Raw genomic sequence first — 17,090 nt, forward strand, 5'->3', positions numbered from 1 at the left:
ATCTTCCTACTAAGGTGAAACACATTAAGAACAAATTTTTTATTTTCCTTTTGTAGTTTCTCAACAGAAAATATTAAATAAACATTGCTAACTTTGAACTATATCAACACAATTCGTTAAGCTGCATTCTATAAATAACTCTATGCTGAACTTTTGGTATTTTAAATAAATTTAGTAACAGAAAATACATATTGTCCTCTAATAGTATCTCTAGTGTCGTATCGGAGAAGGCACTGGCGCCCCACCCCAGTACTCTTGCCTGGAAAATCCCATGGATGGAGGAGCCTGGTGGGCTGCAGTCCATCGGGTCGCTAGGAGTCAAGACACGACTGAGCGACTTCACTTTCACTTTTCCCGTTCATGCATTGGAGAAGGAACTGGCAACCCACTCCAGTGTTCTTGCCTGGAGAATCCCAGGGACGGGGGAGCCTGGTGGGCTACCATCTATGGGGTCGCACAGAGTCGGACACGACTGACGTGACTTAGCAGCAGCAGCAGCAGCAGTGTCATATATCAGATTTCTTTGGTTGTAAGCCACAGAAACTAGCTTTGGGGAAATTAAGGAAAAATGGGAATTTGTTGAAAAAATATAGGGAAATTCAAAGAATTTTTAAAAGAAGCTGAAAAGTCACACTTAAATTAGATAGTTATCTGGATTTATCATCCCATCAAGATTACTCGCAATGAGTGAAAGGCAATTGCCCAAAAAGAAATTGAATTGCTAATAGGAAAGGAAAAACTTTGCTGAGAAGGGAGATGTGAAGAGCGGTACACGTAACTTACTGTAATCACTCCAGAAATAGTCCTGTGATCTAATATGTGCACTGCATTTGAAGTTCTCTACAATAAAAGGCAAAATGAGATAACACTGCTGCAAGCATCCTCCTATCTTCTAACATCGTTAGAAAAATCTGATTTGGGTTCTGTATCCAAAGTATTCTAAACAATTTCAAGGCCCATAAAACCAATCTCCAAAGGACAGTTATCAATTTTAGTGCAGTTTAAATGTCCACAGCTGTTCTGACAATATCTGAATTTTATAAAAAAATGAATTGTGTGAGTGGTAATCACTACAGTAGATCTGTTCCAAGAATACGTGGTTCTCACAGTTTAGGTCAATGATGCTATTACAGTATGAAAAGGAACTGTCCTTCTTTTAGCAAAGATCAGTGCTCTCCAATTACTGTTTTTGTGTTGTGAAAGGCCTGAAACAAAGCTTTACAGACTGGTTCTGATTAGTTGAAAATTATCAATACAGAGTTAGCTGGGATTGAGGATAGGATCTGTCTACCTTACCTGTCTAAGCCAGAGGCAATAAAATAAGCGGTTGTAAGTTTTTCCACATTAGGTAAGTTTCTATAAGCAAGGAGCCTCTGTCTAGCACAGAATAGTCTGTGAATTTTGTTGTAAGCCACAACTCAGTCCTTTGTTCCATTCTCTCTCTGTATTCCCTTCCTTCATGATCTCAGCTGAACTCATGGCTTTCGGTATCATCAACTATTTCCAATTTAATATTTTTAAGCCAGTCAGCCCCAAACAGTACAGACCTCTCTCCACTAAACTCCAATTGTCTTTTCAACATCTCCTCTAAGATGTCTAAAAGATATCTCAAACATAACATACCAAATCCAAACTGATCTTCTTCCTAAAGTCTCCCACATATCAATTGATGACAACTCTATCTTAATCTAAGGTCAAAAAATCTTAAAGTCAATTTTAGTGTAGTTTAAATGTCTCTTTTCTTTCTCCCTTTATTAAATTTCTAAAGGAAAATGTAAGTTATGCTGTGTACTGATACACACTATCCTAAAGTAACTATGTCCTAATATGTTACATGACTAACCCTGAAAAAAATAATGATAAAATATTCATGGATCTGAAATAAAAGATTTCATATTTTTCTAAAACAAACAAAATCATCAAGTTTTTACAACTTGAAAAACGCCATGGAGTCTTGAGTGCGTGCTTTGGTAGTCAATACTGCCACCCGATGGCAAATACTAAAATCTAAAACCAAAGGACAGAAAGAAAATAACTGACCAAACTGCTCAAATTCAAATGTTCACCTCAATATTTTAAATTATGTTTTATTTATCAAGTAAATTTCCTTATTTTATTGGAGTACTAGTCTTCTAAAACATCTGTACCTGAATGTCTACATATCACTAAATAGGCAAACTAAACATTTCTAATTCATTCATTTAAGAAAAAAAGAAAACAATTTGAGTGCCTACTATACAACAGGCACTATAGAAGATGCTGAGGACATAAAGATGACCAAAACATAATTATTCTTAACTTCATGGAGTTTACATTCCAGTAGGAAAGATAATCAAAGAATCACACAAACATAAATGTGGTAGATGCTACAAATTTAAAGGATACAGTGCTATGAAAGCATCTAACGGGAGTATCTGACCCAAGAATGTTAAGGGTGTGAAGGAGGAAGTGCAGAAATAAGAAAGGCCTTGAAATATTTAGGAACAAAGAACATGCAAGGAACTGAAATAAATCCAAACAAAGTGTAACTTTAAAGAATCAGAAACACTATAGAAAACTATCAAATTATCTGACTTACACATTAAGATACTATCTTTTAATCAATAATCTAAAAGGCTGAAAACATCCAACTTCAATCCTTACCTGAGGACTATGACTGAACTGGACTGAAAAGGAATACTGAATACTCATAAAGAACTAGAAGGCCTAAATGACAGAACTGAACAGGATATTCTGGAATAGGAAAGGACCGGGGACGATTTTTCAATGTCCAAGTAATGATCTTTTATCCAAAACCTGGTAATCTGTCTTTCAACTCCATAGAATTGAGGGAGGGAATGTTTTGTGGTAATAAATTAAGAATTGTACTCCAAAGCCTGCTGGTTTATCTTTTCTACCTGTCAACTACTACCATCTATTCCACATCGCAACGTTTTTCTGCGCAGACATGAGAGAACTGTCCAACACATCCCTCGTCAATTATGGCAGCAATCTATACTTTAAAATATGTTATTTGCATTTTTTCTTTATTTAGAAGATTCTAATCATCTGAACCCCCTTCCTCGTTTAGGAAAATCTCCTTGTGAATTTTGTTCAGAAACAAAATCCATTTCCACACAAATCAGAAGGTAGGGGTAAGACCTAAATTTAGTCAAGTAGATATTACTAAGCAGGCTTTCAAATCTTCGTAAGTGATACAAAGATGTGGAAAGCGTTTAGAACTCCTCTACCCAAGCCTGTAGCATGCAGTATCCACAGTAAGGACACCAGGGGGGGTACCCCAGGGTCCAGTGGCAGCGACAGGAATATCCTAATCAAACTTTTCTGTGGCTACATCTAGTGGGAACCAACCCACTAGCCTTCTGTTACACCCACCCCTTTCCAACCAAGGTTTTTACAGCCTTCCCATCTCCTTTGTGAGCTACCCAATATCCTTTTGTGTTAGTCAGAGTACAGGTTAAGACAACCAAAAGTAAGTTGATTAAATAAGCTAAAAGTTAATTCTTCTCTCGTAAAACAAATTCTACAGGCAAATAGGCAAGTGCTACTAGTTACCACAGTTACTGCCATTTACCAGCCATTGTAAAAGATCTCAGTGATGTAAAATTCCCACACAGCATTTCTACTCCTATCCTACTGAACTAACATAGTATAATAACCATGCTAGATGCGAAGAAGGCTGAGGAATATGGTATGCAGCTGAAGACCATGTGCTGAGAGCTACAAACTCAGTGAATTCTATCACCAAAAAGAAGGCAAGAATGAATCCTAGGAGGCAGAGGTCCCTGACATACTTCCCAATGACTGCCTTTTCTGCTCAGGGAAGCCAGAACTGTTTCTGTTGCTTACAGTCAAACCAAAGACTTCCAGTGGTTCTGATTTTGTGAAGTTATGTCAGAGAGAAACCTTGAGCCACTCTGATGAGGGAGTTGATCAGAGGCAGGGGCAGGGGAGGACACACAGCTACTTGAAGCTCTGCTTCCTCAAATACAAAATTAGGGATCAGGTCTGAGGCTCAAAGAAGCCAGACTATACATCATCTGTCTTGAAAGAAGCACAATATCCATTTCATCAAACACTACCCATAAAATATTCATCAGAGATAAATTAATTAATTGCTAAGAAGCAGTAATGGTATATAAATGTCTTATTTCTATATAATATTTTATAATTTATACAGCACTTTTGCATTATTCTCATTTTAAAAATATATGTGTATATGTAGACATGTGCATGTGTTAATACATATATATATATAAACTTCATATTATCATTTTGCTTTAAAAGTAAACATACCCAGTATTTGCTCCCCCATTTCCACTTGCTTTTAGACATTTAAGAGTCAAGAATTTTTATGATTTCAGGCCCTCCTGACAAGAATAATAAAATGTGAAATGCCAATAAACAGTGCCAGAAAAACAACAGATAACATTTTCAACCAGATATATATTACAAAATACCCAGAAAATAAAGTATTTTAAAGTTGGAAGAAAAGAACAAAGAAAGGACAGAGATGTTCATCGAGAATATTTTACAAATATATTTCTCGTTTGCTTTTAAGACTGTTGAGATGAGATGGGGACTAATAGCAGATAAAGACAAGTTAGAAAGAAACCTTGCATATAAGCTATACTTCTATTTCTCAGGCCTTAGCTTAAATATACTCTTGATGTACTTACTAGTCTCTACAGAGAAAAGGACATTATTTTAGATTCAAGACTGAAATGGAAAAAAAAGATACCTCAAGGCACTTTTTAAGGGAAGAAAGGCCATGAATTATTAAAATAGCCACTCAACAAAATACACGCCTCTATAATTAAAATCACTGAGAAATTTGTATCTGTCATAATCATAATAGGGAATCAAATGCAACTCAATAATCACTGATATTCCATATGGTTGGAGTAACTAATTGTTTAATGAAATAACCTGTGTTAAAGATGGGCATAATTTATGGAAAGCCTAAAATAATTCCTCCAAATAACTACTCAGCACACTCAGCAACATTTTTTTAATTTGTCTGAGGAAAGTTAAATATGATGAGCACATTCTCTTTGGTCTTTACTTGCATCTGATAGGAACTACTGTTACTACTGCTACACATGACCATGCAGCATTAATACACAGGATTCTCAATATGTAAATATAAGTTGCACAAAGCAACCTCTGGGTAGGTAAGTACTGGAGTTGGCCAAAGAGTTCACTGGGATTTTTCTATAACACTGTAAGGGAAAAACCCAAATGAATGCTTTGGCCAGCCCAATATATAAATAACTAGTACCTATCTCTTCAGTTAATTCCACAACGGTAAGATTTATGATTTTATACCCAAATACTTAAAACTAAAACTTTTCAATGTACTCTAAATTTAATCTTTAATAATACATGTTGATAAAAAATTATTTAGAAATTCTTCCCTAATTCTTCTTACTGCTTTTGCCACAAGCAAGTGAAAAACTTTTTAAAATATTCTGTTCTTTTAAAAATAGCCACAAGAGGTCAGTCTTTCCTAAGAAAGAAGTTTAATATAGTCCAATACTTCTTCCAAGATAAGCATCTATTTTTGCAATATGCTATTTATGTTATCTATTATAAATCAAATTTCAATGTACCAGGTGTTAATTTTGGCCAAGCCACCAAATCTTTGGGAGCCCATCAAAAAATTAAAGAAGATCAATGATCATACATCTACAATTGAGAGTTTCATTTATAACTTTACTTGATTCTCATAATAGCATGTAGACAAAATCTTTACTGATTTTGTGAAAAAAGTGAAAGTCACTCAGTCATGTCCATCTCTTTACAACCCCATGGACTATAGACCACCAGGATCCTCTGTCCATGAGATTTCCCAGGCAAGAACACAGGAGTAGATAACCATTCCCTTCGCCAAGGGATCTTCCCCACCCAGGGATGGAACCTGGGTCTCCTGCATTGCAGGTAGATTCTTTACCATCTGAGTCACCAGGGAAGCCTTATGAAGAGGCAAATTATTAAGAAGTTGACTATTACTGAAATTATAAAAATAAAATAAATATATGAGATTTGGGTGTGCAAACTACAGCAAATGAGTGTAGATATTATTTGCATTAATATATTAGATATGTGACTATATGTTCCAAAAGTCACTTACCTTGCCAACTATCATTGCAGACACACAACTTTTCTCCTGTTAGGTCACAGTAACCATGATCTGGACTGCCACAATTGGCTTTACAGTAGGGGATATCACAAGCTTCACCCTTCCAGTATTTATCACATTCACAATACACTTGACTTGGAACAGAGACACTAGTTGTACACTTCCCATGACCAGAGCAATTGTTAGGACAAGAATTGATGCTGTAAAATATAATTCATATATATTCAAATTCAAGATGATTGGAAAAATAATCTGGGCTGATATTTTGTTAACTTTATAAATGTTGTACGTGTCCATGTGCTTCATTTAACACAGTTTTACAATGTGACTTCAGTTTTTCACTCTGTACCTTTTTACCCCTAAGGCGATTCAGGTATACATATTTTCAACTGGCCTCAGTTCATTCAATGAGTTTCCTCTGCTACCAAGACTACACACTCAACATCTGCAGGATCTATACAGTTCCCAGCAGAATGTTTGGTAAATATTCAAGTACTCAAACGTTTTACAGGGTATGAGTACACTTTATAGGAAAAAAATAAGGTCATGAATACATGAAACAGTAAGAGAAGCCAAGGCATAAACTGGTTACATGATACTTAAATAGCATGCTATCACCTAAACACTGTTGTGGAAGTTAAAAGGTGTTTATCAGATTTTATTTTAAGGCTCCCTAACTGATTATATTTTACTATATATTTATTTTCCCTTGTGTACATGCTTGATATAAATAAATTCTATAATAAATTGCTGATTCAAGGATATTTAGGATGTTTTATTCCTCATGAAAAATCCTCAGTTATCATTTTCTACATTCCTGAAGAAAACAAAGAAAAAAATGTATCAAATTCTTCTGCGGTCATTCCTAATGAAAACAACCAAAAGCATCACTGGTTAATTCACTTCACCCTTGGACTTCTAGATATAAAAATTTGCATAGAGAGTTAGACATAAGAGACACTCAAGAAATATTATTTTTCTAATTTTAAAGAGACAGTGGTATATAGCCACTTATCTCCTAAGCCTCAATTTTTTCATGTGTAAAATGGGGAAAATACTCACTTGACAGAACTGATGTGAAGAGAATTAAAGAATCTTACTGTATATAAAACATTCAGCACAGTTTCTGCAATAACAAGGACTATGAAAATGTAGCTCTCTTCATTCTTCAGATTAGCTATAAAATACCTTGGAGCACAGAGGGGCAGGTGACGGCTCCCTGCAATCTTGAACATTTGTGACTTAAAGTTATACTAAGTGTGTGTTTCTTTACTTAATCATTTCCCAACAATTTTTAATTTTGTAATTAATTTTCAACCAAACCTAACTTGTTACCATGGTGCCCTGAGGTTTACAAATTATCCTAATACAAGCTTAGACAGTATTTGGGGGACCGTATTATTAAAAATGTTATGTAACTTAGGAAGAGATGCCGTATATTTTGGCATTTAACACCTTAGCCAACTCCTGGTACGTAAGACACTTATACAAACAATAAACTCTTTTTATGTCAAATTATAAGAATCATTATTACAATATGAATTTTTCTAAAAAAATACTTACGAGTAAAAAATGTTGAAACCAGTTAGATTATATGCAGCATCACTAAAAAAATGTAACAGCGCATAGCCAGATGTTGTAACGACTTCAGGCACAGTTTCATTCCCCCGTATTTCAGGAACTATCAAGCCACTGTAAGAGAGCAAAGTTGAACTTTGTGTATATTAATACACAAGACTTGTGTTAATCACACAAGACTTATTCAAAATATTCTTGTCACAATCACTATCTATTATATATTACAATGGGCAACTAGAAGAATAAATCTAAAATGAGTTCCTAGTCATTTCTCACCAAGGAGCTCCACTGCTGCTGCTGACAGACTAACATCTACTCTCAGGCCACCGTACTCCTTTCTGTCTTCTCACCACTAGACCATAATGTCCCATTTCTCCCCTTTGCCCTGTTGTCCATCCTCTCATAAGACCATAGGGCGCTCTTTGACTTAAGTTATCCGTAAACCTTCATTTAAAGATACGTTGGGAAAGAACTGTTGTCGCTAAGCTGCTAAGTCGTGTCTGACTCTTTGGGACCCCCTGGACTGTAGCCCGCCAGGCCCCCTGTCCATGGGATTTCCCAGGCAAGAATACTAGAGCAGGTTGCCATTTCCTTCTCCAGGGGATCTTTCCGATCCCGATATCAATCTGCATCTACTGCACTGAAAGGCAGATTCTTCACCACTGAGCCACCTGGGAAGAATTAATATGGTTAAAATGTCCATACTACCCAAAGCAATACTATCTTTATTTTCTCAGGCTCCAAAATCACTACAGATGGTAACTGCAGCCATGAAGTTAAAAGACACTTGCTCCTTGGAAGAAAAGCTATGACAAATCTAGATAGTATATTAAAAAGCAGAGACATTACTTTGCCAACAAAGGTGTGTCTAGTCAAAGCTATGGTTTTTCCAGTAGTCATGTATGGATGTGAGAGTTGGACCATAAAGAAAACTGAGCACTGAAAAATTGATGCTTTTGAACTGTGGTGTTGGAGAAGACCCTTGAGAGTCCCTTGAACTACAAGGAGATCCAACCAGTCAATCCTAAAGGAAATCAATCCTGAATATTCATTGGAAGGACTGATGCTGAAGCTGAAACTCCAATACCTTGGCCACCTGATACGAAGAACTGACTCATTGAAAAAGACTCTGATGCTGGGAAAGATTGAAGGCAGGAGAACAAGACAACAGAGGATGAAATGGTTGGATGGCATCACCGACTCAATGAACATGAGTTTGAGCAAACGCCAGGAGTTGGTGATGGACAGGGAAGTCTTGCGTGCTGCAGCCCATGGGGTCACAAAGAGTCAGACATGGCTAAATGACCGAACTGAACTGAACCCAAAGCAATCTACAGATTCAATGGAATCCTTAGCAAAACACCCATGACATTGTTCATGGAACTAGAACAAATAATCCTAAAATTTGTATGAAACCACAAAAGATCTTGAATAGCCAAAGCAATCTTGATGAAAAAAAAAAGAACAAAGCTGGAGGTATCCCACTCCATGACTTCCGGCTATAATACAAAGATACAGGAATCAAAACAGTATAGTTTTAGCATAAAAAGAGACAAAAAGATCAATGGAACAGAATAGAAAGCTCAGAAATAAACCCACACACTCATGGTCAATTTATCAATGACAAAAGAGGTAAAAATATACAATGGAGAAAAGCTGGTCTCTTCAACAAGTAGTGCTGGGAAAACTGGATGGTTACATGCAAAACAATGAAATTAGAACACGCCCTCACACCATATACAAAAATAAACTCAAACTGGATTAAAGACCTAAATATAAGACCAGAAACCATACAACTCCTGGAAGAAAACATAGGCAGGATACTCTTTGACATAGTTGTAGGATTATTTGGGGGGATCTGCCCCCTCGGGAAAGGGAGAGAAAAGCAAAAATAAAGAAATTGGACCCAATCAAACATAAAAGTTTTTGCACAGCAAAGGAAACCATCTGCAAAACAAAAAGACAACCTACTAAAAGGGAGAAGATATTTACAAATGATGTCTGATAAGGGTTTAATGTCCAAAATATAGAAAGAACTCATAGAACTCAACATCGAATTTAAAAAAAATGTTTTTTTTACCTGATTAATAAAATATGTCTATGTGAAGACATGCATAGACATTTTTCCAAAGAAGACATACAGATGTACAACAGGCACATGAAAAGATGCTAAACACTGCTAATCATTAGTGAAGTCGCTCAGTCGTGTCTGACTCTTTGCGACCCCATGGACTATAGCTTACCAGGCTCCTCAGTCCATGGGATTTTCCAGGCAAGATTACTGGAGTGGGTTGTCATTTCCTTCTCCAGGGGATCTTCCCCACCCAGGGATCAAACTCGGGTCTCGCACATTGTAGGGGGACGCTTTACCATCTGAGCTACCAGGGAAGCCCAATCATTAGAGAAATGCAAATCAAAACCACAGGGAAACATCACCTCACACCTGTCAGAATGGCTATCATCAAAAAGACATAATAAATGTTAGGGAGGATGCGAAGAAAAGGGAACTCTCTTGCACTCTTCATGGGAATGTAAAATGATCCAGCCGCTACGGAAAACAGTATAAAAGTTTCTCAAAAAATTAAAAACAGAATACCATATGACCCAGCAATTCTACTCTGGGATTTATCTAAAGAAAATGAAAATACTAATCCAAAAAGATACATGTATTCCAATGTTCTTAGCAGCATTATTTACAAAGTCAAGATATGGAAGCAACCTAAGTGTCTACCAAGAAATGAATGGATAAAGAAGACATGACACACACACACACACACACACACACACACACACACACACACACACACACACACACACACACACACACACACACACACACACACACACACACACACACACACACACACACACACACACACACACACACACACACACACACACACACACACTGGAATATTACTTAGCCATAAAGAGAAGGAAATTTTTACCATTTGCAACAACATGGATGAACCTGAAGGGTATTTTGCTTAGTGAAGTAACTCTGATAGAGAAAGACAAATTACATCAAAATATAAATTATTCCAAAAGACAATACACATAAAAGAAAATGAAGTTTGCTGGGGAAAAATATAACTGTGTAAAAGCAGGAGTTCTATATTAATAACTGGTATTTCTCCCTTTTTAAGCATCCTTGTTCATAGGGGAAAATTATGTATCTTCATTTACTTATACCATACTATCCTCTCTAAATCTATGCAAACACATAAGAAAGAAAAAAAGCTGCTAACAACAAATTACATTACTCAAAATATCCGATTCCTTTCAGTTCAGTTCAGTTCAGTCACTCAGTCATGTCTGACTCTTTGCAACCCCATGAATCGCAGCACGCCAGGCCTCCCTGTCCATCACCAACTCCCGGAGTTTCCCCAAACCCATGTCCATCGAGTCGGTGATGCCATCCAACCATCTCATCCTCTGTCATCCTCTTCTCTTCCTGCCCCCAATCCTTCCCAGCATTAGGGTCGTACATTACTCAAAATATCCGATTTCTTTAGACACTGTTAAACTTACATTTAGGTACCACCAAGAACTGAAGTCCCTCATTCGAACTGTATTTGACAGAACAAAATGAAATATTATAGTCAAGTAATTCATTTTGTAAATACATTTTGAAAATCAAACAAATTAAAAAGTAAACAACTCCTGATGTTTTAATAATTATCATAACATTTACTAGCTTATGTTTGTGAAGGAACAAAAGATTTTAAAAGGAGACTGCCAACAGAATTAATTTCTATAAGACCAGTCTTAGTTACACATATGTAATTTTCACTGTAGTGAGATTGTATCATGAGTACATTGCTAAAAATAATATTCCCAGATCTTTTTAACAGATATGATTAAATGCTCTGAAACAGATGAAAAGAGCAGATTTGTTTGCTTGGCTGTTTGTCTGTAAGTGTTTTAAAAACAAAAAATGAAAAAATATTCCCACTTCCCACATAACATACCTATTTGGACCAACCAACTCTCTCACTGAAGTCAACTAGAAAAATGACATATTAAAAGAACAAAATTAGCCTGAAGGTCCTGGGGAACTAAGCAAAGGGTGAGGCCAGGAATTCTGTACCGGCATTCACTAATTTCAAAGTTGGAGATGAGGTTCAAAGGGCTAAGAAACTGGACTGTTTTCCAGAGCTAGGAAACCAGAAAGTAGAACATGGAACTCTCTTTGACCTGAGACCCCCAAGGCTAGGCATAAAAGTGAACCCATAAAAGACAGGACCTTCAGAAACTGCAGGATGGGTGTGAATCACCTCAACATCTGAAATAGACAGAATTCAGTTGGCTGTGAATTTCTAGTGTCCCCAGCATTCTCTGGGAATATAATAAATTCTTAGGCCTCAAATTATTATCACTGATGATTTTACAATCAAGGTGTCTGGCACATGATCGTCCAGCACACAATAAAAAAATAACACATCTCCATTCCAATCCATCTCCATATTATAAAATGGAGAATTACATATAGTTCTGTCTTGCCTACAGAATAAAGTCAATTTCTTTAGTGTGGTAACAAGAAAGCAATGCTACAGTGATCAAGGGACAGTAAAACCAGGCTTGTATTCTGATTCCACTGCTTACAAGTTAAGCAACTCTGAGTCACTCACAGAATCTCTCTGTGCCTCAATTCTCCACTTACAAAATAGCAATAATACCTACCTGAAAGGTTACTGTGAGGATTCAATGACTTGATATATATATAAAGGACTCTTGCACACTGCCTGGCACATGAGCATTCAGGAGATGCTACTGATTACCGTTTATAGGATACTCTGGCTCCCACCTATCCCTTCATATTTCCTATGATCAAGTTACTCATCACTACTTACTACTGTCCCAAAATATAATGTTCTTTAGTGTGTATATGTCACTATGAACAAAGCTACTGGAGGTGGAATTCCAGTTGAGCTGTTTCAAATCCTGAAACATGATGCTGTGAAAGTGCTGCACTCAATAGGCCAGCAAGTGTGGAAAACTCAGCAGTGGCCACAGGACTGGAAAAGGTCAGTTTTCATTCCAATACCAAAGAAAGGCAATGCCAAAGAATGCTCAAACTACCGCACAGTTGCATTCATCTCACACACTAGCAAAGTAATGCTCAACATTCTCCAAGCCAGGCTTCAACAGTACATGAACTGTGAACTTCCAGATGTTCAAGCTGGATTTAGAAAAGGCAGAGGAACCAGAGGTAAATTGCCAACATCTGCTGGATCACTGAAAAAGCCAGAGAGTGCCAGAAAAACATCAACTTTTGCTTTATTGACTACACCAAAGCCCACAACAAACTGTAGAAAATTCTTAAAGAGATGGGAATATCAGACCACCTTAACAGCCTTCTCAGAAATCTGTATGCAGGTCAAGAAGCAAGTTAGAACTGGACATGGAACAACAGACAGGTTCCAAATCGGGAAAGGAGTACGTCAAGGCTGTATATTGTCACCCTCTTTATTTAACTTATATGCAGAGTACATCATGTGAAATGCCAGGCTGGATGAAGCACAAGCTGGAATCAAGATTGCTGGGAGAAATGTCAATAACCTCAGATACACAGATGATACCACCCTTACGGCAGAGAGCAAAGAAGAACTAAAGAGCCTCTTGATGAAAGTGAAAGAGGAGAGTGAAAAAGTTGGCTTAAAACTCAACATTCAAAAACTAAGATCATGGCATCCAGTCCCACCACTTCATGGCAAATAGATGGGGAAACAATGGAAACAGTGAGAGACTATTTTGGGGGGCTCCAAAATCACTGCACATGATGAATGCAGCCATGAAATTAAAAGATGCTTTCCCCTTGGAAGAAAAACTATGACAAATCTAGACAGCATATTAAAAAGCAGAGACATTACTTTGCCAACAAAGGTCCGTCTAGCCAAAGCTATGGTTTTTCCAGTAGTCATGTATGGATGTGAGAGTTGGACTATAAAGAAAGCTAAGTGCCAAAGAATTGATGCTATTGAACTGTGGTGTTGGAGAAGACCCTTGAGAGTCCCTTGAACTACAAGGAGATCCAACCAGTCAATCCTAAAGGAAATAGTTCTGAATATTCATTGGAAGGACTGACGTTGAAGCTGAAACTCCAATACTTTGGCCACCTGATGCAAAGAACTGACTCATTGAAAAAGACCCTGATGCTGGGAAAGACTGAAGGCGGGAGGAGAAGGTGACCACACAGGATGAGACGGTTGCATGGCATCACCAACTCAATGGACATGAGTTTGAGCAAGCTCCAGGAGTTGGTGATGGACAGGGAAGTCTGGCATGCTGCAGTCCATGGGGTCGCAAAGAGTTGGACATGACTGAGTGACTGAACTGAACTGAACGGTATGTTTCTCTCCATCTAGAAAGTCCTATCTAATCCCCACACTTTGTCTTCACTCTTCTACTGACAACGAAAAACACCATGAAGAATTAGCTACTTCTGAAATCATACAGCACTCTTTCCATAATCCGATTACAACACATAATGTGTAAAATGTCTGTTTACATGTCACTCACAGGGCACGACGACTGTGTGGTGATGCAGCCTCCAAAACCTTGGCATTTCCCAACTGACAATAATGTCTCTGTTATCCACTGTAGGCTCACAGTTTATGCTAGAGGTGACTCAGGATGGGAGCTGCCCACACCAGAAAGACCAATCATGTGACTGGTTAAAGTATGGGAGCTTTAAGCCACAAGAAATCTACCTGACTTTCAGTCAGAATGGGGCTGGAGACTGAGTTTGACCGCGTGGCCAATGATTCAATCAATCATGTCTACGAAACACAATTCCCAATTAATACTGTAACTCAGGAGAGCATCCTAATACACACTGATACGTTGGGAGGATAACATCCGTCCTAAGGACATTCTGGGCTTCCCTGGTAGCTCAGCTGATAAAGAATCCGCCTGCAACACAGGAGACCCCAGTTAGATTGCTGGGTCAGGAAGTTCCCCTGAAGAAGGTATAGGCGATCTAACTCCAGTATTCTTGGGCTTCCCTTGGAAGTTCAGACAGTAAAGAATCCGCCTGCAATGTGGGAGACCTGGGCTCGATCCCTGGGTTGGGAAGATCCCCTGGAGGAGGAAATGGCAACCCACTCCAGTGATCTTGCCTGGAGAATCCCAAGGACAGAGGAGCCTGGCAGGCTACAGCCCATGGGGTCGCAAAGAATCAGACACGACTGAGTGACTAGGCACACATAAGGACGCAGAAGCTTTGTCTGTGATGCTCCCAGATCTCACCCCGTGTGTCTCACCATTTGACTGGTCCTGATTTGTATAATCTGGAATAAAACTATAATCATAAGTACGGCGCTTTCCTGAGTTCTGTGAGTTATCTAGTTAATGACTAAACCTGAGTGGATTACGGCACCTCTCAACTTGCAACCAGCTGGTCCAGAAGGGCAGGTGACCTGGGCATCCCTGAACGTGCAGCTGGTGTCTGAAGTGAGGGCAGCTTTGGGGAGGGCTGTGCACCTGACCTATGAAGTCTGACCCAGCTTCAGGTAGCTGTTGTCTGCAGTGGCCTGTACTTTACTCCTTACTGCATCCTCCAGGCTTATGGTAGTCTCTGGAACTGGGTAGGTTATCAAACACTTGTTGAACAATAAATACTCATATAACTGGAATAATTCAAATGTTTAGATTCTGAATTCTTAGTAAAGTGAAGTACACACTGTTGTATAGGCTTTAAGTAAGGAGACTAGCAAGTCCTAATCCTGGCTCTACCATCTGTTAGAAGTAAAACTTGATTTCTCTGGGGCTCAATTCTCTCAACAATAAATGGGGGCTAACAGCACTTCTACAGTGTCCTTATGAGGATGGGATGACATTTAAACTGCCTGATACAGTGCTGAGAATCAAGTGGATATTTAATAAACATGAACTTTCTATCTCCCTCAGGATAGCTAACAGAAACACTTGCTAATGAAAAGTCACTGGTTTCACCTTCACAGTCACACTAAATCCCATCCTGCTAATTATCTAACAAAAGTTTCCTTTAGTATCAAAGAAATGGTTGGTAAGAGCGTTAATGAATCACTGTTAATTAATGGAAAGTCATCACAACTACTAGAAACACAAATAAAAAGGCACACATCTAAATGATGGTCAGCAAAGGTAGACAAAGATAGAGGAATGAAAACAGTTATATCTAAACTGCTAAAAATAAATGTATGAACTAGGATCTTATCTAACTGTTGCAAAAAAAAATATCTTACAATGTAATTATTCACAAAGCTATGCTCCATTTTCTATCTCAGTTCAGTTCAGTCACTCAGTTGCTCAGTCGTGTCCGACTCTTTGCGACCTCATGAATTGCAGCACGCCAGGCCTCTCTCAGCACATCCATCACCAACTCCCGGAGTCCACCCAAACCCATGTCCATCGAGTCGGTGATGCCATCCAACCATCACATCCTCTGTCGTCCCCATCTCCTCCTGTCCCCAATCCTACCCAGCATTAGGGTCTTTCCCAATGAGTCAACTCTTCGCATGAGGTGGCCAAAGTATTGGAGTTTCAGCTTCAACATCAGTCCTTCCAATGAACACCCAGGATTGATCTCTTTTAGGATGGATTGATTGGATCTCCTTGCAGTCCAAGGGACTCTCAAGAGTCTTCTCCAACACCACAGTTCAAAAGCATCAATTCTGCGGCGCTCAGCTTTCTTCACCGTCCAACTCTCACATCCATACATGACCACTGGAAACACCACAGCCTTGACTAGATGGACTTTTGTTGGCAAAGTAATGTCTCTGCTTTTAAATATGCTATCTAGGTTGGCCATAACTTTCCTTCCAAGGAGTAAGCATCTTTTAATTTCATGGCTGCAATCACCATCAGCAGTGATTTTGGAGCCCAAAAAAATAGTCTGACACTGTTTCCACTGTTTCCCCATCTATTTCCCATAAAGTGATGGGACCAGATGCCATGATCTTAGTTTTCTGAATGTTGAGCTTTAAGTCAACTTTTTCACTCTCCTCTTTTGCTTTCATCAAGAGGCTCTTTAGTTCTTCTTCGCTTTCTGCCATAAGGGTGGTGTCATCTGCATATCTGAGGTTATTGATATTTCTCCCGGCAATCTTGTTCCAGCTTGTGTTTCTTCCAGCCCAGCACTTCTCATGCTGTACTATTCTTAGATTAAGTGTTACTCAAGAATACCCTTTAAATAACTTTCAAACAACTCAAAAATTAAGTTATAAAAGTGTCTTGAGCAAGGTCCAAAGGACTCACTTTAAAACAGTCATTCCAAAATACAATTCCTTACTTGTTTGTCCAAAAAAAAATAATTTGCATTCCTGTTAAAACAGAATAACTACAACATAAATAGTAAAAAGAAAATTAAAATACAAAGTTAAAGGGA

General features: G+C 38.2%; 1 protein-coding gene across 7 annotated transcripts in view; it reads right to left on the reverse strand.

Moving 5' to 3' along the window:
• ATRNL1 (attractin like 1) overlaps positions 1 to 17,090 on the reverse strand; it is a 738,261-nt gene that overhangs the window by 680,838 nt on the left and 40,333 nt on the right. For all 7 annotated transcript variants that reach the window (XM_081573518.1, XM_081573521.1, XM_081573515.1 and 4 more), the window contains exons 4-5: positions 7,706 to 7,834; positions 6,134 to 6,342 (exon numbers count right to left, since the gene is read on the reverse strand). In XM_081573518.1, the coding sequence (XP_081429644.1) occupies positions 6,134 to 6,342; positions 7,706 to 7,834 (338 nt within the window). The remainder of the gene's footprint in view (positions 1 to 6,133; positions 6,343 to 7,705; positions 7,835 to 17,090) is intronic.

This window comes from Giraffa tippelskirchi, chromosome 2 (genome assembly GCF_054371585.1).
Source record: "Giraffa tippelskirchi isolate mGirTip1 chromosome 2, T2T-mGirTip1v1.2.pri, whole genome shotgun sequence".
Lineage (NCBI taxonomy): Eukaryota > Metazoa > Chordata > Mammalia > Artiodactyla > Giraffidae > Giraffa > Giraffa tippelskirchi.